Genomic DNA, 27,059 nt, shown 5'->3' with positions numbered 1-27,059 from the left:
CGTCCCTGGGGTCTTCGAGCCGCGACAGAGCCGACAGACGCTGCTGCTTGTTAAGAGACATTGTGGGGGACATAAATGGAACAAAGCAATTGAGCAGGTGCCCATTGTGACCAATGTGGCCACCAGGCTGGCACTGCCAGCTGAACCCGACACAGACACACGTGGGACTCAAGTTCAATGCACACTCAGTTCATTTTTCTTTTCCCCTTGTGGGAATCACCTTCCCCATCCCTCACAAGTATGACACCGTCCAAGCACAAGCAGAGCGCCGTACCACAAGTCTCCTCCTTCACTCCAAGGGTCAGGCTTCGTCCTCCTCCTTCCGCCCGACTCTGGCTCCTTTTATAACGCACCCTGAAGTGCTCCAGGTGCTTGATTACTCGTTTCAGCATTTCCAGGTGTGGTCGGAAGACCTTGAGCATGGGAAAGGCACTATATAAATAAAATGTATTATTATTATTAACTGCCCAAAAGGGCTCAGCAGCTCCTGCTACAGCACCCCCTGGCGGCGTCTGCAGAATCCCAACAGGGCTGCAGCAAACTCCAACTCCCATGAACCCCTGCAGGAGTCCGAGGCACCGCTGCAACCCAGGGGGGTTGCCATCTAGTGTCCCGGAGAGGTAACGCTCTGGCCATGCTTGCTGCCCTGGTCCTCCCAGCGTGGAGGCATCCCAGCCGGGCAAGAGCCCTGGCCACATGTTACACCAGTGATGACATTCAAAGGCAGTAGGTGGGGGGGCACAAAGAAGGCTGAAACCCGCCATCATCTTCTTTCGGCTGCTCCCGTTTAGGGGTCACCTGTCTCCAGCTATCTGATTTTTTTAAACTTCTTTCTCTGGTTTTGACTACGCCTTTTGGTTTGTGTGGTTGGGACGTTTACGTTTACTGATTTGGCCGACGTGTTTATCCAGAGTTTACGACCCAATTGGTTCCTTTGTGTTTCCAGTTGGAGCACAGGCAGGTCAGGTGGCTTGCTCAGGGTCACACACTGTGGTGTCAGTAACAGGATGTGAAGTTCAAGGCCTTGCCCACGACACCTTAACCACACGTTGTTCACCTGGGATTGCCTTGTTGGCAACTCATCTGTGCCCTTTTGTGCTCTTCGGAACTTCTTAGTGAAGCAAAGCATTTTTTTTTTTATCATAAATCTTTTTATTTATAGGGTGGCACAGTGGCAGTGCTGCTGACTCACGGTAAGGAGACCAGGGTTGGCGTCCCAGGTCCTCCATGCATGGAGTTTGCATGTTCTCCCCGTGTCTGCGTGTTTTCCCTACCGGTGCTCCGGTTTCCTTCCCACAATCCAAAGACTTGCAGGTGAGGTGAATTGGGGATCCTGTATTGGCCCTGGTGTGTGCGTCTGTGTGTGTTTGCCCTGTGACAGAATGGCGCCCTGTCCAGGGCCTGTTCCTGCCTTGCACCCCATGCTAGCTGGGATAGGCTCCAGCAGACCCCCCCAAACCCCCCACTAACTCGCCGCGACCCTGTTCAAGTTAGAAAATGACTGACTGACTGACTGACTGATGACATTTGTCTGTATTACTAGCTGGGATCCGACTGTGATACCCCCCTCCAGTGGACATTTTATGGAAGTGCTTTAGGAACTTATTAGGACACAAGTTTACTGACAAACAAATTAAAGGACCTCTGAAATATTTTGTGGCTTGGTTTATGGGTGGTCACGAATCAAAGAAAAACAACGAGGGGCAACGTTAGTTCTGAATTGGGGGGAGGGGGGTAGGTAGATAGATAGATAGATAGATAGATACTTTGTTAATCCAAAGGGGAAATTCCTATACTCCAGCAGCAGCATACTGATAAAAAACAATATTAAATTACAGAGTGATAACAATGAAGGTATAACAGAAAATAACTTTGTATAATGTTAGCGTTTACCCCCGTGGTGGAATTGAAGAGTCGCATAGTGTGGCGTCTCCTCAGTCTGTCAGGAGCAGGACGGTGACAGCAGTCTGTCTCTGAAGCTGCTCCTCTGCCTGGAGATGACACTGTTCAGTGGATGCAGTGGATTCTCCATGATTGACAGGAGTCTGCTCAGTGCCCGTCGCTCTGCCACGGATGTCAAACTGTCCAGCTCCATGCCTACAATAGAGCCTGCCTTCCTTACCAGTTTGTCCACGCGTGAGGCGTCCCTCTTCTTTATGCTGCCTCCCCAGCACACTACCGCATAGAAGTGGGCGCCACAACCATCTGGTAGAACATCTGCAGCATCTTATTGCAGATGTTGAAGGATGCCAACCTTCTAATGAAGTATAGTCGGCTCTGTCCTCTCTTGCACAGGGCATCAGTATTGGCAGTCCAGTCCAGTTTATCATCCAGCTGCACTCCCAGGTATTTATAGGTCTGCACCCACTGCACAGTCACCGCTGATGATCACGGGGTCCATGAGGGGCCTGGGCCTCCTAAAATCCACCACCAGCTCCTTGGTTTTGCTGGTGTTCAGGTGTAAGTGGTTTGAGTCGCACCATTTAACAAAGTCCTTGGTTAGGTTCCTATACTCGTACTCCTGCCCACTCCTGATGCAGCCCACCATAGCAGTGTCGTCAGTGAACTTTTGCACGTGGCAGGACTCCGAGTTGTATTGGAAGTCCGATGTATGTTGACTGAACAGGACCAGAGAAAGTCCAGTCCACTGTGCTGCTGACCAAAATGTCAGACCTGCAGTTCCTGAGGCGCACATACTGAGGTCTGTCTGTAAGATAGTCCACTATCCATGCCACCAGGTGTGAATCTACTCCCATCTCTGTCAGCTTGTCCCTAAGGAGCAGAGGTTGGATGGTGTTGAAGGTGCTAGAGAAGTCCAGAAACATAATTCTTACAGCACCATTGCCTCTGTCCAAGTGGGAGAGGGATCGGTGTAGCATATAGATGATGGCATCCTCCGCTCCCACCTTCTCCTGGTATGCGAACTGCAGAGGGTTGAGGGTGTGGCGGACCTGTGGCCTCAGGTGGTGAAGCAGCAGCCGCTCCATGGTCTTCATCACGTGACGTCAGAGTGACAGGCCGGAAGTCATTCACCTCACTAGATACCTTTGGGACTGGGGTGATACAAGATGTTTTCCAAAGCCTCTGGACTCTCCCCTGTTCCAGGCTCAGGTTGAAGATGCGCTGTAGTTTTGGACCCATGTAGCCTCAGCCCTGATGCTCGATATTATTCTCGGTTGCGCCAGTAAAATCACACAGTCAAGTGAAAAGTTTAAATATTTAAGGCAACTCCATTTGAAGAGTAAATCCGAGCTTTGATAAAGAAGTAGGAGCAGCGAGGGCGACCGATGAAGCCCACACTCTACTAGGGGGAGTTCACCCATGTTTGTGACATATGGCCTCATTATTACACGTGGCCTAGTGCCAGTACCCCGCCGATTTTAAATTTGTTTCATAAAACGTAAATATGCCTTTAAGAAGAGAGCCTGACAAACAGGAAGCCAACTCTTCTATGACAGCAAAGCCCCCATAACTGTCACCATTCCATCCCATGAATCCCAGGAAGTTGGTAACTTAATTGATAGCAGGACTGCTGTCTTTGTTTCTAAAATTAACTTCCTTCAAACCTACCAATTTTCCCATCAGGGCATCAACAAAGGCCTTTGACTGAGATACTCATCTGCTAGAGCCGCAGCATTGCCTCCCATTCCATTCTAATTCTTTCAACACTTTAACTGTTAAGACGTCAATTTTTTTTTTTTAATGTGACGAAGAAACACACAGGCACAGCTGTGCCAATTAGGCCGCAAATGCACGCGTTCTTAAGGCAGGACCCCCTTTCTGTTAAACAGGAGATTTCACTGATTAGAATATATTAGACTGATGTTCCTATTGGTCTGACTCGTGAATTTAAAGGGGGCACGTGATTTATGACACATCACAGGTTAGAACCAGTGTTAGAGGCCTGTGCACTGGTACTGTGCGTGCTGTGCAGAGTGGAGGCAGACCCTCTGTGTTTTTCCGAGTTGATTCTGAGGTTCGTCATTGGTGTGTTCTGCTCCTACTCTGCTCAATGCTTGTATGGACTGGGTGTTGGGTACACTCATGGGGTCCAGCAACTGTGGGGCATCTGGTGGTGAAGAAAGAATCACGGATCTTGACTTTACTGACGGTGCTGTGATCTTCGCGGAGTCAATGGAGGCTCTGATCGGGGTCTGAGTGTCTGGGCTTGCGAGTGTCCTGATAAAAACCAACATCCAAACCTTTAATGACCTCCTGGGCACGGCCATCAGCAGTGTGTCTGTCTGCGGAGAGAGTGTCGACCTCAACACCGAGAGGTTTACTTACCTTGGCTGTGACATTCATGACTCTGGTGACTCTTTCTATGAAGTCAGTAGACGGATTGGGAGAGCATGGGGGGGTTCATGATGTCGCTGGAAAGGTGTGTGTGGTGCCCCCGATATCTATGCAAAAGTATGAAGGTCCAAGTCTTTAGAGTCCTGCTGCTTCCTGTCTTGCTATATGGTTGCGTGACATGGACGCTATCCAGTGACCTGAGACGAAGATTGGACTCCTTCAGTACTGTGTCTCTCTAGAAAATCCATGGGTACCTCTGGTTTGACTTTGTGTTGCTCATGGAGTCCCGAATGAGGCACATGACCTGTACTGTGAGGGAGCGTCAGTTACGGCACTATGGCCATGTGGCGCGTTTTCCCGAGGGTGATCCAGCTCATAAGATCCTCATTGCTGGGGACCCGAGTGACTGGACCAGGCCAAGGGGTCGCCCATGTAACACCTGGCTCTGGCAGATAGAGGGTCATTTCCACAGGGTGGGACTGGACCGTGTGTCTGCCTGGGGGGTTGCCAACTGGGACCCTGAGCTGTTTCGTCGTGTATTGGGTGCGGTAACACTCTGTAACAGTGCATGCTCCCCAACTTGACTTGACAGGTTAGAAGGTATATGACCAAGAGCCCTTCACACTTGGCACACTTCACTGTCTTGTAGATGGACACACATTGGCCATTTTTGCCCATTAATATCAATATACATGCAGGTGATGGGTGTAACAGAGCAAGATGACGAGGACAGGAAGATATGGAAGAAGATGATCTGCTGTGGCAACACCTAATGGGAAGAGCCGACAGAAGAAGAAAAAAAAATGTGTAACCCCCTTGCACTGCCCTTCATTCTTAAGCAGTGTGCCAGGCCCTAAGTTCTTATTATGGCGTCAGATGATCCACTAAAAGGGAAAGTCTACAGGATGGCATGTGCATTGGGTGTGACGAGGACACTTGAGGGTCAGCTCAAGTTAAACGGTTGTGAGACAAATTCAGAGAGGCGAGATTGTGTTGGTTTGGACATGGGCAGAGGCGAGATGATGGGTATAATGAGAGAAGGGTGCTAAGGATAGAGCTGTCAGATAAGAGGAAAAGAAGAAGGCCTAAGAGAAGGTTTATGGATGTGGTGAGGGTGGACATGCAGGTGATGGGTGTGACAGAACAAGATGACGAGGACAGGAAGAGATGGAAAAAGATGATCCACTGTGGAGACCCCTAACGGGAGCAGCCGAAAGAAGAAGAAGATGACAAACTGAAAACAAGTTTACAGAAAATTTACTAAAAATCAAAAACTGAAATCTCTCCTTTATTAAAAAGAAATATCTCAAGGTGGTGGGTTCGGCTGGCAGGACCCTCACTTGTCTTCACGAAGCCAAAGGATCACATTAAATCCCGGGCCAAATCACAAATTCCGTTCTTGATCCGAGGCAATCACTTAAAAGGGATGGGGGGGGGGCGCAGAATGTCGACTAAGACCCGAGATGCCAGGTCAGGGACTCGTCACCTGCCGTACACGACGATAGCCACTTCTGGGATGAACCCGTGTGCCGGATCGTGCTAACACATTCGATTAAGAAGGCCCTTCCGGAGCCTGTCATGATTTAAAATTCCGATTGCCTCCTCTGAACTTCTCTCCAAAGCGACAGCTGATGGAACAGCAGACGGCTAGGAGGCTTCACCCAGGACTCGTTTCCATGGTAACCGGATGGGTAAACACGCAAGGCTGGGCAAAAGATACCTGAGAGCGTCGGAAACGTACGCCTTCTCCTCACAGCTGGAGGACAAGCTGACCGAAAATATCAAAACAAAAAAACTCAGACGAAGGCACAGCTCGGCCAAATGGCTAACCTCAGCTAGGCCCGCTCGGGTCCATCACCCTCCTGGAAAGAATTTATTTTGTGAGATTCCATCACTAGACAAGAGAGCCGGAGCCTTTCAAGGGGCAACATCCCCCGGAGAGCTCCAGCGCTTCCCCTCACCTTGGATCCGTCCACGCTGATGATGCGGTAGCTGTTCCTTGTGCTGTCGTAGAAGTAGGAGACGGTGACGGCCTGCTTGCTGGCAGGGACCCAGTTCTTCTTGGTAGTGGGATCGATCTGGAAGACATGGGCTCTGGTGGTGAAGATTGGCTGCTCCCTAAAAAAAAATAAAATAAATAACAGTGTGGTCAAAATGGGCAACTTCACAGCACGTCGCCATGTTTAACTCATAATCTTGCTTTTTTTCTTTACTGTAAATGTCCTAACATTAAACAGTTCAGAATTAGGCGCACGAAATCAGACAATCGATAAAAGAAACAAGGCAGGCGGACAAAGCTTCTTTATCAGGCCAAGGTGGGCACATCGCCACAGGTGTAGATGGCACTGCCAACGGATTGTGTCAGGCAGGACTAAAACACTTAAGTACACCTGTAGTGGGTGCCACACAATATGTGAATACTCCGTGATAATAAGGGGGTCCGGCTAGAGTGGAACAATGAAATTCTACCATAGACAAGAGGAAGCCGTCACCTAGGAAAAGCATATCATAAACTAGATTGAAGTGGTGTGGACCTGTCATGAGGAGAGACAAGGAATATGTGGGCAAATGAGGGACGGAAGTGGAAGTACAGGGGGAAGAGAGGTGGAGGTGGATGAATAAAGCAAAACAAGATCAGCAATCAAAAGGGGCTTGAGTGGCGAGGAGGTGCAGCGCTGTTTGGAGAAGGTTAGTCAAGCACATCGACCCCACATAGAAGTGAGAAAGGATGAAGAGGAGGAAGAAGAAAAAGAAGGAGAAGATCGTTCCACGCCTACATCAGTGACGTATAAGTATAACAAGATGGCTGCTGGGAAGGCCACATCTCAAAGCCAGGAGAAGCCGAGCCCCCTCAAACCACGAAATGAGCAGCTCCAGACTGGCGTAGTTCATAGGTGCCATCTGGATTCCCTGGATCGCGTCCACTCCATTCATTCCAATGGCAGGGGGGTTCTGAAAGTGTAAATTTACAGCTGGTCACACTAAGTCAGATAAGTCGGCATGAGAGCTCACACATTAGCACAGCCCCGTCTCTTTATTTCATGTTGTTTTTCACCGCTGGGTCAAATGATTGATGCAAAGGGAACGACAACTGGGTGGCACTCCTGGCACTACTTGAGGAGCAGAGGACAAAAGGAGTCAGAGAGTCAATGTACATTACATCACTTTTAATTGGGTTACATCGCCGCTGATGTTCGACGAGGAGGGGCACACTCCACTTCCGAGGTGCCACACGCCTTGCCAAGGGGGTCCGCAGCTCCAATGGGAGATGCACATTTTTAAGGCATCATCTTCCTTCTGCTAACGAGGCAAACCTTCCCGACTGCACGACTCGCCGTACGCCACAAAGCGCCATCAGCTCTAATCCGGAGATGGCAGCAAAGCGTCTCATACAGAGCGTTAGTGAGCGGAGGATTCAGGAGGCATGTGTCATCGGTACAAAATAAGAAATTCCATTCATTATTCATTTATTTATTCATCACTTAAAAAAACGTGAATGGCGCCAACCAGTCAGGGTCATAGCAGAGAGAGGAAAGCTCTCCACGGGTGTCCTTCCTCAAGGACAAAGTAGTGGGCTTGCTGTTAAACCAGTCGCGAGTGGGAGGAGAAGGAGGAGGAGGAGGATTAGCAGCTTCCTTCTTCCACATGGCAAACAGTCAGGCACGAGGAGTAAAGAAAAACAACTTTAGGGGAGCAGGTGGCCAAGAAGCTGGAGAGATGGTGCCCCCAAGAACCAGATGCTCTCGAGACAATGTGCAACATTTTGGAGCGCAGATTCCACTCATCTGTAATCTGGATTGCCCACATAAAACAGGTCTGAACCAACCCATACGGGTAATACAACCCAAGTGCACCCCACCCCAACCTTGACCAAAGGAAACGCAGACAATTACAAAAACCCTGACTCACCATAGCCACGTCATCTTGGCCTAACTCATCTGATCAGCAAGAAAAACTATGGACCCCCTTGTACGGAGCCCGTTGGCCAAAATGCCCTCACACATTGCAGGTTTGGCAGTTGTCTCTTTTTTATTAAATGATCTCATTATGATATCGGGCCTGCCCTAACATTAACCAAACCCCCACCATTCAAGGAAAGGCAAGACCCGGAATACAATGCCACCCTCGTCCTGAGACTATTTGTCACAATGCCCTCACACAGAGTGGAGCTGGTGGCATATGTTCCATGGCAGGGCTAGCGTGTGACAAGGCAATCACCCGAGGGGGGCAATCTTAGGCCACGGAACACCTCCCTGCTTTACGGAACTCCCACACGACCCAGAAGTGCAATGCAGTGGCACCAGAAGCACTTCCTGGGTCTAAGGTAATGGAAGACCTCAGTCTGGGAGTTGGAGTCGGGAGGACGTGGACGTGGCTTGTGTGGAAGGATCCACAGGAGAGAGGACGGAGAATTCAACTGATTTGTATTGTGTTAGTTGTAAAGACTGTGGTGGGCTGGCACTCTGCCCAGGATTGGTTCCTGCCTTGCGCCCTGTGTTGGCTAGGATTGACTCCAGCAGACCTCTGTGACCCTGTAGTTAGGATTCAGCGGGTTGGAATGGATGGATCCTAACCCGCTGAATCCGAATACAGGGTCACGGGGTCTGCTGGAGCCAATCCCAGCCAACACAGGGCACAAGGCAGGAACCAATCCTGGGCAGGGTGCCAACCCACCGCAGGACACACACAAACACACCCAGCACACACTAGGGCCAATTTAGAATTGCCAATCCACCTAACCTGCATGTCTTTGGATTGTGGGAGGAAACCGAGTGCCGGAGGAAACCCACGCAGACACGGGAGAACATGCAAACTCCACGCAGGGAGGACCCGGAAGCGAACCCGGGTCTCCTAACTGTGACGCAGCAGCGCTACCACTGCGCCACCGTGCCGCCCTGGATGGATGGTTGTAAAGAGGAAAATGTTATAACGCTATTTTGTAAATTAACTTGATGTCCTTGTGTCTGGGTAGATTTGAGGCTCAGTGGTGCCCCCCTACTGGCCACACCGTATTAAACAGATTCCCACCAACCTATGGTAGGGGTGATTTCTGTCTGGACATCACCCTTCACATCTGTCACTGGTGAGGAGTTACTCAGGGTCTCAGCGCTCTCCATTTCTCACTGTCACACGTGGAGAGGCTCGCTGTGAATCATGGGCCTGTGGGCCACCTGGCCATACTTCGACAATTTATGGTTTCCATTTACGTTAATCAGTTTCTACTTTGTTTTCTAACCCAGCCACAGGGTATGCAACAAACCAGTGTGTTTCTTTGTGCCAGTCCTAAGCCCGGATACATGGAGAGGGTTACGTCAGGAAGGGCATCCGGCGTAAAATTCTGCCAGATGAACATGTGGACAACAATACAGATTTCCATACAGCAATGGTTGAGGCCCGGGTGAACAATGGCCGCCACCAGTACTGTTAGCCAACAGGGTGCTGGCGGAAATTGGGCTTCTGATGGCCGAAGAAGAAAGCAGGAGACCGAGCTGGAGTTGGCAGAGTTAAATATATTAAGATTTGCATTGGGTGTGACGAGGATGGACAAGATTAGAAATGAGGACATTAGAGGGTCTGCTTAGGTGGGGCGGTTGGGAGACAAAGTCACAGAGGTGAGATTGTGTTGGTTTGGACATGCGCAGAGGAGAGATGAGGGGTATATTGGGTAAGGGTTACGAAGGATAGAGCTGCCAGGGAAGAGGAGAAAAGGAGGTTTATGGATGTGGTGAGAGAGGACATGCAGGTGGAGGGTGTGACAGAGCAAGATGACGAGGACAGAGAGATATGGAAGAAGATGATCTGCTATGGCGACCCCTGACAGGAGCAGCCGAAAGTAGTTTTCTGTGTGCTTTTACCAAATCTGTGTCTTTACGTGGACTAATTTCTAGAATCCATACTTGCATTTTACCTGAGAGCTCTTTACAACGCTCTGCTGCTACACTCTGCGAAAGGCGCTATACAAAAATCAACCGAACTGCAGTGAAGCGAGTCAAACTGTGGTGTGACTGGCAAACCATTCTGCTAAATGTCAATATGGGACACCGAGTGCAGATCGAAGGGCAGAAATGGCAGATCTACAGACTGAAAATGAAATCTACAACCCAATAAAGTCTGCAGAAAGCAAAGGGGTCCAAATACTTTTCCGAATCCACTGTTTATGCAGTGTGGCGTTGAAACTGAAGGCAGATGGAAGAGAGTGATCAAGCCCATAGTCACCAGCCAAATATATCCCTGAAATAATGATGAGGTCGGAGCTGAGCTCACTCGAGAACTGTCATTATTAGAGGCGGGTGGGTAACAGGCAGGCTACGCGCACTCTTAGTAGGAACTGTCGACGCATGAAGACCCTCGAGATGACAGGTGATCCTGGATATGGAGGTAACGAAAGACTAAAAATATGGTGAGGTATAAAAAAAACAAAAAAAACCCATAATAATAAAGACATGGCCTGAGGGACACAGAGGGTGTAATCTAAAGACTGGCATTTCACTTCTGACCTCCTCCCTGCGGGGACAGCAAGGCAGATCGTTTATCCCATTAACTCTGCTGTTCTGCCCATCACTCTTCTTGTCAAAAGCACTCACTGATTCCACCATTCATCTCCTTTTTCACCAGCTCAACCACTCCAACTCCAGGGTGGCATGGGTGTACCCCATCATATATAAATATATATATATATATATATATATATATATATATATTTGCATTTTATATATATATATATATATATATATATATATATATATATATATATATATATATATATTTGCATTTGTCAATTATAACATCCATCAAGCTTTGTTTTTATGCTATAGGGTAGCAGGGAGTCCGAGCATATTCTCACAGCATCAATCCCGGGATACCAACTCACTTCATGGCACACTGCGACATACCCACACACTCAGACTGTCAGTCATTCTCCAACCCGTTATATCCTATCGCAGGGTCACAGGCGTCTGCTGGAGCCAATCCCAGGCAGCACAGGGTGCAAGGCAGGGACAAATCCCCAGCCAGGGCACCAACCCACCACAGGGCACACACACACATACACACCAACCACACACTAGGGACAATTTAGGATCACCTATCCACCTAACTTGCATGTCTTTGGACTGTGGGTGGAAACCGGACCACCCGGAGGAAACCAACACAGACACGGGGAGAACATGCAAACTCCGCGCAGGGAGGACCCGGGAAGCGAACCACAGGTCTCCTTACCGCCCACACTCTGACTGTGCCAATCCAATAAGAGTCTGGCAGCAGACCACCGGTAGCAGACCACTGTGAGTCTGATTGCCGGCGGAGTGGTGACTCTGAGGGTAGGAATCTGCACTGCCAATCGGAAGGTTGCCAGTTTGAATCCCGTAAATGCCAAAAGGGACTCTGCTCTGTTGGGCCCTTAACCTGCAATTGCTGAGCGCTTTGAGTAGTGAGAAAAGCGCTATATAAATTCAAATAATTATGACTGTTATGTTCCAGCCACAGGACCGTGTGATGTCATCTGCGGGCCTACAGCTGGAGGTATGACGTGTGGAGCCTCGGCACAAGGCGATCTTGAAAAGTGGCCTGTTTCGGTGGGTGTGCAGGACTAGACCATTGGTTTGGCAGACCAACGCATGTTTGGCAGATACGGACATTAAGCATAAATATAAAAAAACCTAATATCGTAAGTTAAGGAGTACATGTCTTCAAAAATAAAGGTTGGCACCCTGCCCAGGATTGATTCCTGCCTTGTGCCCTGTGTTGGCTGGGATTGGCTCCAGCAGACCCCCGTGACCCTGTATTCGGATTCAGCGGGTTAGACAATGAATGGATGGATGGATGGATATTTGTACAAATCTCCTTATAATGAATTACTTAATCAGCTAATATCTAAAAGTACAGGTTATATATCTGCTAGATAATAAAAAGCTGCTGCTTCTGTGTGTGTGTGTGTGTGTGTCTGGTTCATTCAATGAATTTGATTGGTCAGCTTGGCCTTAGTCCGATTGGTCGGTTTCACTTTGTTTGCTCAGTCAAATGCAATGGAGCCAGGAAACACCAAGTAAGAGAGGCTGAGACACAGCAAGAGGATGCAGAGGTAAGGCGGTGGATGAACGCTGAGAGTCCCTTCAAAGGCAGGAGGTAACTGTAAGAATACGAATGACGTGTTCACAGCAGGTAATGGGGTCTCATAGACCATTGGTGGTAGTGAAAAAGCAGACAGGAGAGGAGAAACACGCTTCGAAACGAGGCCGAGAAGCAAATGTTAACGGGGACAGGACATAATCGCAAGAATGTGAATGACGTTTTCATAGCGGGTTATTGGAGGCCCATCGACCGGTGGTGGCAGTCAAAAAGCGGACAGGAGGCGAGCAGGATACCTCAGAATGACAGAGTCTGTGAAAGAGATTAGATGGGGACGCGATCGAGAGGGGACATGCTGGGCAAGACAGGTTGAAACACACGAGGACACCAAGGAAAGGTGAAGAAAAAACGTGGACGGTACACTGGAAGCAATGAGAGATCAAATAATTTTGGAATGTATTCGATTTCCTGCCTTCGGCCGGTAACATAGCTAGTAGTATACAATTTCTGCAAAATGATGGCACAACTTAACACATAAATGATAATATTTCCGTCTCACGATGTCACAGTGTGAAACTTAATCTGTTAAGTTTGGTGGCTTAATATTTTGTTGACACACTTGCTCAAGGAAGGATCAACAAATGCTGCTGTGAAACGTAGTAACAATATATATAAAAAAAAAGAATCACTAAACTTTTGTCGCAGACCCCTCTGTGCCTGTTCTGTCAGCCACAGGACCCTGGTATTGTTTTATGAAAATATTCAGCACAATTAATATAGAGTATTTTTCAATGTGAAATGACAGTACTATGATAGGACTAGTTCTGCTGTCCGTCTAAATAATCAAAGTAAATAATCAGCATTAACATTGAGAGTGCACCATCTGTTGAAAAGTATTGTGCAAGGCATCCTTCTATATAAAAGCGGTCGGGATTGTCCTTCTATCGTCCCGTGGGTGCTACGCAGGCGCAGAGTTTCACACACGCCCCGTCCATTTTGCAATGCACGATGGGATTTGTAGTTTCGTTTTTTCCAGGTAAAAGATGATTTTCTACTCCAGACTGTGCGATAGGGCGGCACGGTGGCGCAGTGGTAGCGCTGCTGCCTCGCAGTTAGGAGACCCGGGTTCACTTCCCAGGTCCTCCCTGCGTGGAGTTTGCATGTTCTCCCGTGTCTGTGGGTTTCCTCCGGGCGCTCCGGTTTCCTCCCACAATCCAAAGACATGCAGGTTAGGTGGATTGGCGTTACTAAATTGGCCCTAGTGTGTGCTTGGTGTGTGGGTGTGTTTGTGTGTGTCCTGCGGTGGGTTGGCACCCTGCCCAGGATTGGTTCCTGTGTTGGCTGGGATTGGCTCCAGCAGACCCCCGTGACCCTGTATTCGGATTCAGCGGGTTGGAAAATGGATGGATGGATGGACTGTGCGATATCTTCTTCTTCTTTCTTACTATATAAAAGTGGTCGGGATTGTCCTTCCGTCCCGTGAGTGTAGAGTGTAGCGGTATTCCGCTTATCACAGACTTACTACTTGCAGCTTGGGTACGAAGCGACATGATGTGAGCAGAGTTCTGGTGCTCCCATCGTCCCCTTGCTTTTGTGCACGATGTGCTGGAAAAATAAACAAAATTATATCTCTGGAAATAATTAATGTTGATGGAGTACAAATGCCTCACCGCGTAGTAAATATCAGGGGGGTTCAAAAGGGCGACTTTAATATAGAAAAAAAGTTTACATTTCATCACAAAAATAACAGAAACTACGAGTATTAAAGTAATACCGCTCAAATGCAATATAACCAAATTAATGAGTTTGTATAAAATATCAAATTGATCTACAAATTGAATTGCCTTAAGAAGTGGTCAACTTAAAAGTCGGTTGCCTTAAAAGGTGGGTCAGCCTAGTGTAGTAATAAAGTGCTTTGCATTTGTCATTCCAACAGACGGCATATCACAAATGTGTGTAGTGATAAAATACATTACAACACGTGTTTGTGAGGCGCCCCCTGCTGGAATGATCGTGCAACGCACTTTATTGCTGCAAATGTTTGTGTCACACCACCTGTTGGAATGGCACGGGCACAGCAACCAAACATTTACCCAGACACTTGTCCTTTTTTTGTTAAGGTGAATTGTCGCAGCCAATTGCTGAATATCTGAATGACAGCGACCCGTCCCAAAGGGACTCGACAAGTTGCACTCCACAAGTCTCAAGGCGCCTCCCGCCTCATTCTCCAAGCCCAGGAAGAATCAGGAATTTAGGTGGAAACTTTCAGAGGAGAGAAAAACCAGCAGCCACCAGGCAGAAGATGAGATGGGCTTTAGTGTATCGCAGTGGAAAAGCGCGAAGGGGGATCGCAGCTCCAAGCCGTACGACACTTCAGGGGGACAAAGGAACCAAGAAGGCAGCAGCTGAATCAGGTGTCAAGTGTGCATTTGTTATTTTGCGAGTCTCATCTCAGTCTTTCCAAATCTGACTTTGTTACAATATGAGAGTATTTGTAGATTTTAGCTTTTTAAATACTCATACAATACAACACATTTTAAGGAGTGTGGCCACCAGGGGGCACCCCAGAACCCCAAACATCAGACACAGCTCAGGAAAAACAAAAGAATGTTTAATTGACGACTGTCCCTTACAGGGTTAAATCAGTCCAGCACAATAATAATACGTACAATGGGTCAACTTCCATCTCCTTCCACCACTGCTCCGTGACGGTCGTCCGACTCTGACTCCATGATGCAGATACCGGACCCCCAAGGAGTACTTCACATCAGACACACTTCTGGTATGTTCAATTCATCATAATAACTATTCATAGTGGCTCTAAAATCCGTACTGACCCCAACACTCTCTTCTGTTTCTTTTTCCGGTTTCTTTGTGGTGGCGGCCTGCGCCACCACCAACCTACTCAAAGCATCATGATGCTCCAACATTGATGGACTGAAAGCCAGAAGTCTACGTGACCATCATCATCAGGTCCTTCCATGAGAACCCTAAATACAAAGAGGACTGTTTGACTTATGTTAGGTAGATTTCCCAGAGGGGACTGGGCGGTCTCGTGGTCTGGAATCCCTACAGATTTTATTTTTTTCTCCAGCCTTTGGAGTTTTTTTTTGTTTTTCTGTCCACCCTGGCCATCGGACCTTACTTATTCTATGTTAATTAATGTTGACTTATGTTTATTTTTTATTGTGTCTTCTATTTTTCTATTCTTCATTTTGTAAAGCACTTTGAGCTACATTTGTTTGTATGAATATGTGCTATATAAATAAATGTTGATTGATTGATTGATTGATTGATTGGACCAGGCAGAAATCCCCCAAAGTAAGGACAGAGTTCCCCTGCAGCTCCCCCTAGTGGCACAAAACAGGGCTGCCTCTCAGACTGACAGCTCCCAATATGGGTTACAAATGGGAGTTCCACCAGAAGGATGCTGCCACCCTGGGTACAGGGGGAATACATGGCCCCCGGGAAGTAGCCACCCTCTGTCCTTACATTATGGCTTCCTGACCAGGAAAGGTACCAGCAACCAACTGGGCCGGGGTGTCTGTCCATCCACATCCATCCATTGCGGTTTCCCGGTCAGGTAGGGAACTAACCTCAATCCCCGTCAAGATGCCAGTCCAGCCACCCCAGGAGGTTCCCACTAAGGTTCAAATCTGGAAATGCCAAAGTCTCTTTTGCTATTGCAGTTGTACACCTGCTTATCTGTGATATCCGCTTTAATCGGATTTATCTTTACTCAGCAGCCATACCTGCCATTACACGCGCACATGCAGTACGTTTAGTGCTGTGGACCCACACTGAACAGCTCCTTCTCAAGATAGTCCTGGACCAAGACTCGTGAATTCATACCTCTTGCCACAGACCCCCGAGTGACGTCACCGGAGGGTGGGGTTCAAGCCAGACCCTTCTCGTTCACCTACAGATTGATGGGACAAAGTCGAACACTCACAAAAAACGCCTATGTGGCCTTAGAGGGGGCAGAGAGTTGAACCCGAGGCACTGAGACTGTAAGGCACTTTATTATTCATGCGGACTCTCAAAGGACTGTCCACCCACCCTCTTTCCTCCAAGACACGTTGTAGGTTGAGGGGCACATTTTTGTGTTTTCTGCCAGCAGTGCTGCTCGTAGCCCATCTGGAGCCCTAGGTGAGTTGGTCCCTTGTTGCCCATTGCGGGTAGTTGGTATTATTAGACTTTGATGACCTGTGTGTGCCCCTTCAGTAACACAAGCGGCACCCCCTTTGTGTATATACTGCGGACTGCCCCTTGGGGTACGTAATGTGAGCACTTTTACTTTCATTAATGGCAGCTAGCAGGTAATGAAGCCCACTCAGTAACACCAGAGTTCAACGACTTTATCCCCTCTGCGTCTGGAGTGCGGACCCTTAACAGCTGAAGCTCAGGCCCGGCCAGTGCTTGGATGGGAGACCACCTAAGAAAAGCTTGGGTAGCTGCTGGAAGACGTGTTGGTAAAGCCAGCAGAGGGTGCCTACCCGGTGGTCTGAATGTGCATCCCAGTGCAGTGACGGGGGGGACGCTGTGCTATAAAAATGGCGCCGTCCTTCAGATGAGACCAAAATTGAGGTCCCGACTCTCTGTGGTCGTAAAGGATCCCTGGGCATCCTTCATAAAGATGTCCTGGCTAATCTGACCTGCCCACCACGGCCTGGTCATGCTGGCCCCCTAATCATCACCTGCCTCCACTTCACCCCCTGACAGCTAATGTGTGGCGAGTGCCCTGGCACAAAAATGGCTGCCGTCCCATCATCCAGGGGGGTGCTGCCTATTGGTGATGGTTGAAGGGGCTCCCCACTCACTATGAAAATAAATGTAAAGAATTATTAATATTATTATTACTCTAAATGGCAGCCCTATGGATTGATCAGCTCTGCTTGCCAGATACTAAACCTTTTATTTTTTACTTTCCATTTATTTACTGTATATGAGGTTTTAATTTACTGGAATGAGATCATATTTAACTATTAGATATTTAAGGTCTGGATGCTTGCGCAGTCGGGACTTCACATTCAAAGTGCATCAAAATTCCCGCTTTAGCATATTTCTATGCCACCATGAAAGTGTAAAATCAAACCTTCACAAGCCGCCATACGCAGAGGTAATGAGACGATTGTCTTCCCACGTTTAGTCCTCGCTAGACGTCACTAAGCAGCGGGATTTCTTCACAGGTAATCTCACACCTTCTTTATGACTTTAATGATTTCTGAAGCCTCTCTTGGGCATGCTGGCTGTTAAAAAAAGAGAATTTCTCACTCCGCCCTGCAGATCTGCTCTCACTTTAGCCTCAGTTGTTACTAGTCACACTGAGATGTGATGGTCCCTGGAGCTTTCGTTATTTAGCTGTGTAAGTGAAGACCCCGCCAGGCTACAGGCGGTGCTTTTCTTCAGATTGAGTTCACACCCAGCTCGGTGTTTCACTTCACAAAAAAGGGAGACTTGGACTATTGTTCCAGTATCACAGAGGCAGCCATTGTTTCAAATACTCCCATCTCAAGCTGCAATGGCCTTCAAAACAGAAGGCTTCTGGAGTAAAATTGCACATGTGCTTTAGTGCCAGACGAGCAAAGGCGCTGCCTTTGAGGGGGTCTCCGTTCCATCGCTCCCATTGTCTCAGTAAGCGCCTCTTCTTCAAACGCTCTTAGTTCAATTTAAGATCATCCAGGTCAGGATATTGAGAAGCTGTCAACTGCATTTTATTACTACAAACGTGTGTGATGCACCATCTGTTGGAATGACAAATGCAATGCATTTCACTATTTCATGCATTACAAAATAAATTCTAATAGATGGTGGGCTGCAAACATTAATTCTGAGGTCTATGTTATTTCTTTTTAGATATTATTAACCCACTGTGGGGGTGTTTTTTAAATGTCCTGTTAATTCCAAATTTAGGTATGGAGATGTCCTGCATATGCATTTTGAAACATCCATCCATTAGCCAACATGCTATATCCTAACTACAGGGTCACGGGGGTCTGCTGGAGCCAATCCCAGCCAGCACAGGGCGCAAGGCAGGAAACAAACCCCGGGCAGGGTGCCAACCCACTGCACTGACAGAAACATATGCATTGTATTTGTCAATCCAACAGATGGCGCATCATAAACATTAAGACTGCTTTTACAAAATCCCATACCAAATGGAATATAACAGAGACATACAGTATGTGTTGCACAGTGCACTGCAAACAGTAACCCTGAGGTCTAAGTTGACTGCTTAGGTTACCAACTATCTTAGACGGGTAGCACAGCTAGTCCACCTTAATAAAGTGATAAGTGTCCATGTGTCCATGCAGTAGCTATGACTCTGTCATTCCAAAAGAGGGCGCATCAGAAACAATTTTAGTAATAAAATACACTGCATTTGTCATTCCAACAGATGGTGCATCACAAACGTTACCACAAATTTTATAAACCTTGCAATGGCACATAACAAAGACCTATTTGATCATCAGAACAAATTAGATGAGAACAGGCCATTCAGCCCAACAAAGCTTGCTGGTCCTGTCCACGTAATTCTTCGAAAAAAAACATTGAGTTTTGAAAGTCCCTAAAGTCCTACTGTCTACCACTCCATTTGGTCGCTTATTCCAAGTGTCTGTGGTTCTCTGTGTAAAGAAAAAAATCCTAATGTTTGTGTGAAATTTACCCCTAACAAGTTTTCAACTTTGCCCCCCGTGTTCTGTATGAACTCATTTTAAAGTCCCAGTCTTGACCCACTGTACTATTTCCCTTCATCATTTTAAACACTTCAATCAGGTCACCTCCTAATCTTATTTTGCTCAAACTGTAAAGGCTCAGCTCTTTTAATCTTTCCTCATAACTCATCCCCTGTAGCCCTGAATCAGCCTTGTTGTTCTTCTCTGGACTTTCTCTTGTGCTGTAGCCTGGAGACCAAAACTGCACACAGGACTCCAGATGAGGCCTCACCAGTGTGTTATAAAGCTTGAGCAGACCCTCCTATGACTTGTAGTCCACGCGTCAAGGCACTATATAACCTGACATTCTGTTAGCCTTCTTAATGGCTTCTGAACACTGTCTGGAAGTTGATAGCTTAGAGTCCACCACAACTCCTAAATCCTTCTCATAAGGTGGACTCTCGATTTTCTGACCGCCCATTGTGTATTCAAACCTCACATTTTGACTTCCTATGTGTAATTCTTTACATTTACTGACATTAAATGTCATCGTCCACAAATCTGCCCAAGCCTGCCTGCTGTCCAGGTTCTTCTGTAATGAAATAACGGATTCCAAATTATCTGCCAATACACCAATTTTGGTATCATCTGCAAATTTAACTATCTTGTACTTATCTATCCTGCTATATCCTAACTACAGGGTCACGGGGGTCTGCTGGAGCCAATCCGAGCCAACACAGGGCGCAAGGCAGGAAACAAACCCCGGACAGGGCGCCAGCCCACCACAGATCTTGTTACTTATATTCCTATCTAAACCATTTCTATATATTAAAAACCCCTGCTGGTCACCACTCTTAACATTGGCCAATTCTGAGAAGGTTCCTCACACCCTCATCACCCTCTGCTGCCGGTGTCTGAGCCAATTCTGCACCCATCTATATGCCACACCCTGAACTGCCATTTCCTTTAGTTCAGTGCCCAACCTCTCATGTGGCACCTTATCAAATGCTTTCTGAAAGTCCAGATAAATAATATCACGAGCTCGGCTTTGATCGTATCCTTTTGTTGCTACCTCATAGAATTCCTGCACGTTAATTAAACACGAACCACCCAGTCAATGAACCCATGCTGACTGCTCACTAGCACTCCTGCTCCTGCTATGTGTTGCTCAATCTCATCCTTACAATTCCTTCCTTAAAAAGTTTACTGGCCTATAGTTGCTTGGTCCTGCCTGGTTACCCTTTTTATATGTTTTAATTCTCCTTTACTATTCCTGATGCACTTCAACTGCTCCTTGGCTGTTCTTTTACTACTAAAATACTGAAAGACTCCCTTAGGGTGGTTTTCTTTCGCCTTATCTGCTATATTCCTCTCCAACTCTCTATTAACCTCCCTAATATTCTTCTTAATGGTTGCTCTCATATACCCTACGATTCACATTGGAGTTTTTAAGTCTTATATGCCTTATACAGATGTTATTAACCCACCCAGATATTATTATTATTATTATTAACCCACTGTGGAGTTGTTTTTTAAATTTCCTATTAATTCCAAATTTAGGTATGTAGCTGTCCTGCATATGCACTGACAGAAACATATGCATTGCATTTGCCAATCCAACAGATGGCACATCATAAACATTAAGACTGCTATTACAAATCCCGGTAACGCTGAGGTCCAAGTTGAATACTTAGGTTGCCGCCCATCTTAGATGGATAGCACAACTAGTCCACCGTAAAGTGATGTGACCATGTGTCTGCCCATATGTCCATCTAGATGCTTTGTCAGATGGCACATCACAAATATTACAGACTGACAGAGACAATGTATTTATTTATATATATATATATATATATATATATATATATATATATATATATATATATATATATATATATTATTATATATATATATATATATATATATATATATATATATATATATAGGTCACTTTTGAAGACCTGCGGTGGGTTGGCACCCTGCCCAGGATTGGTTCCTGCCCTGTGCCCTGTGTTGGCTGGGATTGGCTCCACCAGACCCCCGTGACCCTGTGTTCAGATTCAGCGGGTTGGAAAATGGATGGATGGATGGACTTTTGAAGACAATTTCATGTGGCAAACTAATAATTGCAAAGATATCATTTCCTGCATATGCATCGCATTTGTCAATCCAACAGATGGTGCATCATAAATATTAAGACTGCTTTTACAAATCCCATACCAAATGACATATAACAGAAACATATGTGTTGCATGGTGTACTTCAAACAGTAACGCTGAGGTCTAAGTTGACAGGTTACCACCCATCCTAGATGGGTAGCACGACTAGTCCACTTTAAACCACCTTAAAGTGTTCATGTGTCTGCCTGTGTGCCCATCTAGTTGCTATGTCTCTATCATTCCAAACGATGATGCATCAGAAGCATTTTTAGCAATAAAATGCATTACATTTGTCATTCCAACAGATAGCTCATCACAAACATTACAGACAGATGCTGGATTTATATATATGGTATTAGGGTGTGGTACCGTGTTAGCCATTATGAATGTAGGGAAAAGCCAAGCAAAATGGGGCCTGAGTTGCCTCAACAGCTTGCATATTGTAATCTTTTTAGTTTGCCAATAAAAGGCGTCATTTTGCTTTGCTTTTCTACATACAGTATATAGGGGTCACTTTTGAAGACAATTTCATGTATCAAACTAATAATTGCGAAGATATCATCTGTTCAAGGTCCTGCATATTAAAACCTTGCAGCAGATACTCGCCAATGCCCAATGCTGCCCTCTCTTTCTCTCTCCAGGCATTTCCCTGCCATTAATCAACTCTTTGCATTCCGAAATGAATGAGGGCAGTCGGAAAAGAGTCGGGGTGTGGGCCAAAAATACCCAAACGAAGTCACCAGCCCTGAGCTCGGCGTCTTCCAGAGGACAAACCAAAAAAAAATGCAAGCCTAAGAATCTGTGAGCAGCTGTATCAGGTGACTGGTGGGGTGGAGGTCGTTCTAAAAGTGGAAGCAGAAAGCTACAATCAACATGTCAGGCTGCTCTGGGCAGCTTCACCTTTGACAGTAAGTGGTAGACAGAGAGGGAGACGGAGACAGAAAATGAAACCAGCAGAGCAGCACGTAAGAAGAGGAGGGAGCCCGATGTGTGACATCACCTCAGAAATGTGCAACAGGTGGCAGCGGGAGGATGGGGGTGGTGGGAACACACGCAGTTATTAACCCTTTCACTGCTTGTTGGAAAGGAAAACAAAAAAAAATTGAAATAGGAGGTCATGGCCTGCTACCTGGATAACGTTATCTGCAGGACCAAAGACTACAAGTTTGTGTGTCTTGGCAGCTTTGAAGGAGCCTAAGATAAGGAACTGACAAGAAAATCAAACATTAATTTCAAAATAAGAGAGAGCGAGAGAGGCACTGATACACCCCCACCCCCTTATTAGGTGAATGCCTAATTTGCCTTAATGGTGGCGCTGGCCCTGGGCATCAGATACGCAACTGGCACAGCTCTTTGCTCTTCCTTGCCTCCATAGAATGACCCGAAGACTTTGGTTTTATTTATGAGTCATTTTTATGGCTGTCTTTTCAGTTCCCCTTATTAAAAGGGGTTCCCCGGCTGGTACCCCTCCCTGTCTCGGTTGTCTCCCTCCTGCAGTCTGCTTTCTCCAGCCACACTTTTTATTAATTGTCAGGAATGTGTTAATAATCATTACTTCTTTGACGTGGTCTGGAACATGATAATGCTGTTTATATTTGTGCGTGTTTATATTTTTATTTTGATTATGTCATTTTGTCACCATTGTGTGGGTGCTGCTGTTTCTTCTAAACTCCATGGCCCACTTTGCTGTCACGCTTTCTGGTTGCTAGGTGTTATGACATGCGTTCCATATGAACTTGGGCCTCACAGCAACTCTGATATACAAGCCTGCCACTCACATTAAGCTGTAAGGAAGGAAGAAGCCGTGTGGCACAACGTGGGGAAAAAGCAGGAGCTGACAGAGCAAGCGCGGGGTCAGGACATCGTGAGGATGGATTTAAATCAGTTCTCAAATCCCAATTCACAAGCACAAAAACTAAGTTAAAAGCAAGCAGAAGTCTAATAACTTTAAAGGTTTTAGACGTCAATAGTCTAATAAATTCAAAGATATTTTTGCGAATCTCAAAACCTGGACGCCATTTGGGTTTTTGAATTGAAGCTCCGCCTCTGTCCATCATTCATTGGTTAACAGTCCTGCCGCCAATTCAAAAAAAACTCACACCCATGTGAATTACGTTTCCTGTTATAATGTGTGCAGATTTTTCCGGGTGTATCAAATGAACAATATACAGCAAAAAAAAAAAATGCATGTGTTTTGAATGTTGCAAGTAGTGCCGATTGGTGAAATTCACCAGCACAGCACATATATGTCGGGTTCGCCAGTTACCTTGTTTGCTGAATATTTCCCTGTAAATTTTCCAAGCAGATGGTATACGTAGACATCTTTCCAGTACCACATGATGCTTTGTGACCCTGGCATGACTTCACAGAGCGGTAGCAGCCATGTTGGATGGGGATGCCACAACCCAATTGCACATGCAAAGACCTTTCACACACGCGTACCATATGAGTACTCCACCTCACACTCAATCTGCTCCATGCCTGCCAAATGTCACTCAATCACCCAATCAGTACTGACGTCGGATTTGCAACCTCACATGCATTAAAAAATATGATCTCTTGCAGGAGTTTTATTTGAGGGGCACATTAGCTGTCCATAATCAGAACACTGCATTGATCAGCATAGATTGGTTGCACTGGATTAAGCATCTTATGCTCCTTGCTATGTAGTGCAGATCGGGTAGTAAGAATCACTGCATGGCATTGCCAATCAGTGCCCCAAAGATCAGATCTCTGTGAGCCCACAGGGATCAGCGTTATTTACATGGCGGCAGTTGTATGTCACACTGATCCCTGTGTGCTCACTTACCTGCCTTGCCACATCTTGTGGCTAATTGTACACGCCGACTGAATGCACGTATAAGTAGCCACGAGGCGCAGTAGCAGCGAGTCAAAACAAATCTTCACCCTTAAACTGCTGGAATCGGCTATAATCGGATCCCAGTGCAATTTGCCAACATGCTGGAGCTGATCAGTCCGTGCCATACATTTGTTGAGCAGCCAGCTTGTGACCACTGGCGCCCCCTAGTGAATCAGCATCACTGTCTCTGGGATTCAGCCGCTGCCCTAGACTGGCCTGCCAGCATCAGCGCTTACCTCTGTGTGCTTGCGTGCAGCCAGTTCAAGTGCAGTTGGCTCGGTGATTCACTGAAATTCATCAATGGCGTCAGTTGCACTTTGTACATATAATAATAGATTGTTGCAGAAGTATTTTTTTATAGTTTTTACAGTTCATTTTTTTTTTTTTACTTACTGCTAGTTTGTGCCCATTTATTGTATTTTGTTTGTGGTTATCATTCCATTTGTATCTTTTGCTGTTTGATGCGCAGGGGTTGGCCTGGCTGCCTCACAGCTCAGGTCACATTTTTGCCCACAATAATCAGTCCAGCATAGTTGGCAGATGCTCGCCAATCCCCCAGGGACACTTTAACGACCACTGCTCCATTATAATCCACTTAACACTAATTCAGGCCCTCCATCCATTATTGACTTTAATGCATTTCGCCAAGTTCAGTGAAGTTCACGAACATTTCCGTGATTTCGTAAAGCAAACTCCACGGGATTCACTTATAACTAGTTGTGAGCAAAGGGCTAGATAACTGACAACTGTGGATTATACATCACAAGTAACGTGAGATTTTAATATATTTTCCCCACTGACATTTTTCACATCGTTTGCCATGGTGCAGTATTGGTCAACATTGGCTTGTATTGCTTTATGATTTTTTTTTAATCTTCATTTACTATTAAAACAGGTCAGGGTCAGGTTAGGCTCTTGAGCATGCATTGGTAAAGTGCGTTGCTACGCCCGCCACATGACGAAACAGCTCCGGATCCCGGATGGAAACCCCCCAGGCAGACATACAGAAATGACAATCTATCTGCCACAGCCAGGCGTTACATGGGTGACCCCTTTGCCCGGTCCAGCCACTTGAGTCCTTAACAATGAAGATTCTGTGAGTCTGGTCACCCTTGGAGAATCGCACCGAATTGGCTGTCGTGCCGTAACTGACGCTCCCTCACAATGCAGGTTATGTGCCTCATTCGGGACTCTGTGAGCACAAAGTCAAACCAGTGGTACCCAAGGATCTTCTGAAGAGACACAGTACCAAAGGAGTCTAGTCTTCGTCTCAGGTCACTGGATAGCGTCCATGTCTCACAACCAGAAAGCACCAGGACTCTAAAGACTTGGACCTTCAACCTTTTGCATAGATATTGGGAGCACCACACACCCCTTTCCAGTGACCTCCAGACCCCCCATGCTCTCCAAATCTGTCTACTGACTTTATAGGAAGAGTCACCAGAGACCTGAATGTCACTGCCAAGGTAAGTAAACCTCTCAACATGGCCGACACTCTCTCCGCAGATAGACACTCTGCTGATGGCTGTGTCTGAAAAGTCTATTAAAAGATTAAACATTTTTTTCTTGAACATATGCGGTACTGTGATGGACTGATGCCCTGCCCAGCATTTGTTCCTGCCTTGCACCCTGTGCTGACTGACTGACCCATGGGGTAAGTAACATACAAAAAGAAATGTTTTAGGGTGGAGTATCCCATTAAAAACCGTCAAGACAACAACAATGCACAGTCTAACCAGTGAAAAAAGATAAAGTGAAATGTTGCCAGCAGCCGACTCGATCCCAGTTGGATCACTCTGTGCCAATCAAAGCTGGCAGCTGAGGGCGGTGGGCATCTTAGGGCTTTATGATTATAAACACATGCGGCAATCTGAAGACATGACAGATGACTGCTACCAGAAGGCGTTGATAGAGATTAAGAAAAATTCTCAGTTGGCACCTGATGGCAGAAATTTCCACACCTACATGTGGCACTTTATTTGTGAGGGCACCTCCAGCCTAAATTAGGCAAATATTCAATGACACAGTAAAGTGGAACTCAGATTGGGATCGTGTGAATGCGCCATGCCATGAACTGCCACTCTAATTCTGGACTGGTTCCTACAGCGTGCCCGATGCTGATAAGATAAACTCCGTTCTTCACAACATCTGAGTTTAGGACGAGCGGAAGGCGGCCCCTCTGAGGAAGTGAAGGGTAATTGGGGTGCGGGGACTTGGGGTATCACCATTTTACAATGCTGTATACAAACACGATTACATAATTCACTCACACAACAACTCTAAGGAATAAAACCAAACAAATCCAGCCTTCAATAGTCCCCCCCTTCTTTTGCCTGGTATCGCCACAACACTCCCTCCCTCCACAGTGCACAGTGCACCCTTGACGCCAAAAGAACTGCTGTGGACTCCGTCAGACACCTTACGGGTATGGGGAAGAATCTGAATGTAACACCTGCTCTAACCAGTGCTCCGTATGCCCCAGATGGGAGGGGGACTCAGCTGAAGGGATACGGGCATCACTTCTACCCATCATCCTGCTGCCTCTGCCTTCTGCCTCCATAAAAACCTGGGAAGATATTGTTAGTTCTGACCTGGAGCTCAAGGAAGACTGAAGTCTGTGCCATCCGTGAGCTTCCTATTGACATCAGCTGATCTCTTACTGTACTGATTACTTACAACACCAAATTGGTGTGCAATCCTGAGTGGTAAAAGGTATTTAAGGTGGTCAATTGCAAGTTGTGCTTCCTTCCCTTTGACTTTCCTCTGAAGAGTGACAGACAGCATGGGATCCTCAAAGTAACTCTCAAAAGATCTGAAAACAATCTTCATGGTTTAGGGGAAGGCTACAAAAAGCTATCTCAGAGGTTTAAACTGTCAGTTTCAACTGTAAGGAATGGAATCAGGAAATGGAAGGCCACAGGCACAGTTGCTGTTAAACCCAGCAGGTCTGACAGGCCAAGAAAAATACAGGAGCAGCATATGAGCAGGATTGTGAGAATGGTTACAGACAACCCACAGATC

The 27,059-nt window shown here is 46.6% G+C and overlaps 1 protein-coding gene across 1 annotated transcript in view; it reads right to left on the bottom strand.

Moving 5' to 3' along the window:
• The window catches only part of homer2 (homer scaffold protein 2), a 161,981-nt gene that overhangs the window by 66,904 nt on the left and 68,018 nt on the right, over window positions 1-27,059 (bottom strand). Inside the window, exon 2 of the mRNA XM_039772799.1 lies at window positions 6,258-6,414. Coding sequence (XP_039628733.1) covers window positions 6,258-6,414 — 157 coding nt within the window. The remainder of the gene's footprint in view (window positions 1-6,257; window positions 6,415-27,059) is intronic.

Source organism: Polypterus senegalus, chromosome 12 (genome assembly GCF_016835505.1).
Source record: "Polypterus senegalus isolate Bchr_013 chromosome 12, ASM1683550v1, whole genome shotgun sequence".
Taxonomy (NCBI): Eukaryota; Metazoa; Chordata; class Cladistia; order Polypteriformes; family Polypteridae; genus Polypterus; species Polypterus senegalus.
The sequence above is the reverse complement of the archived record's forward strand: the minus strand, read 5'-3'. Positions and strand labels throughout refer to the sequence as shown.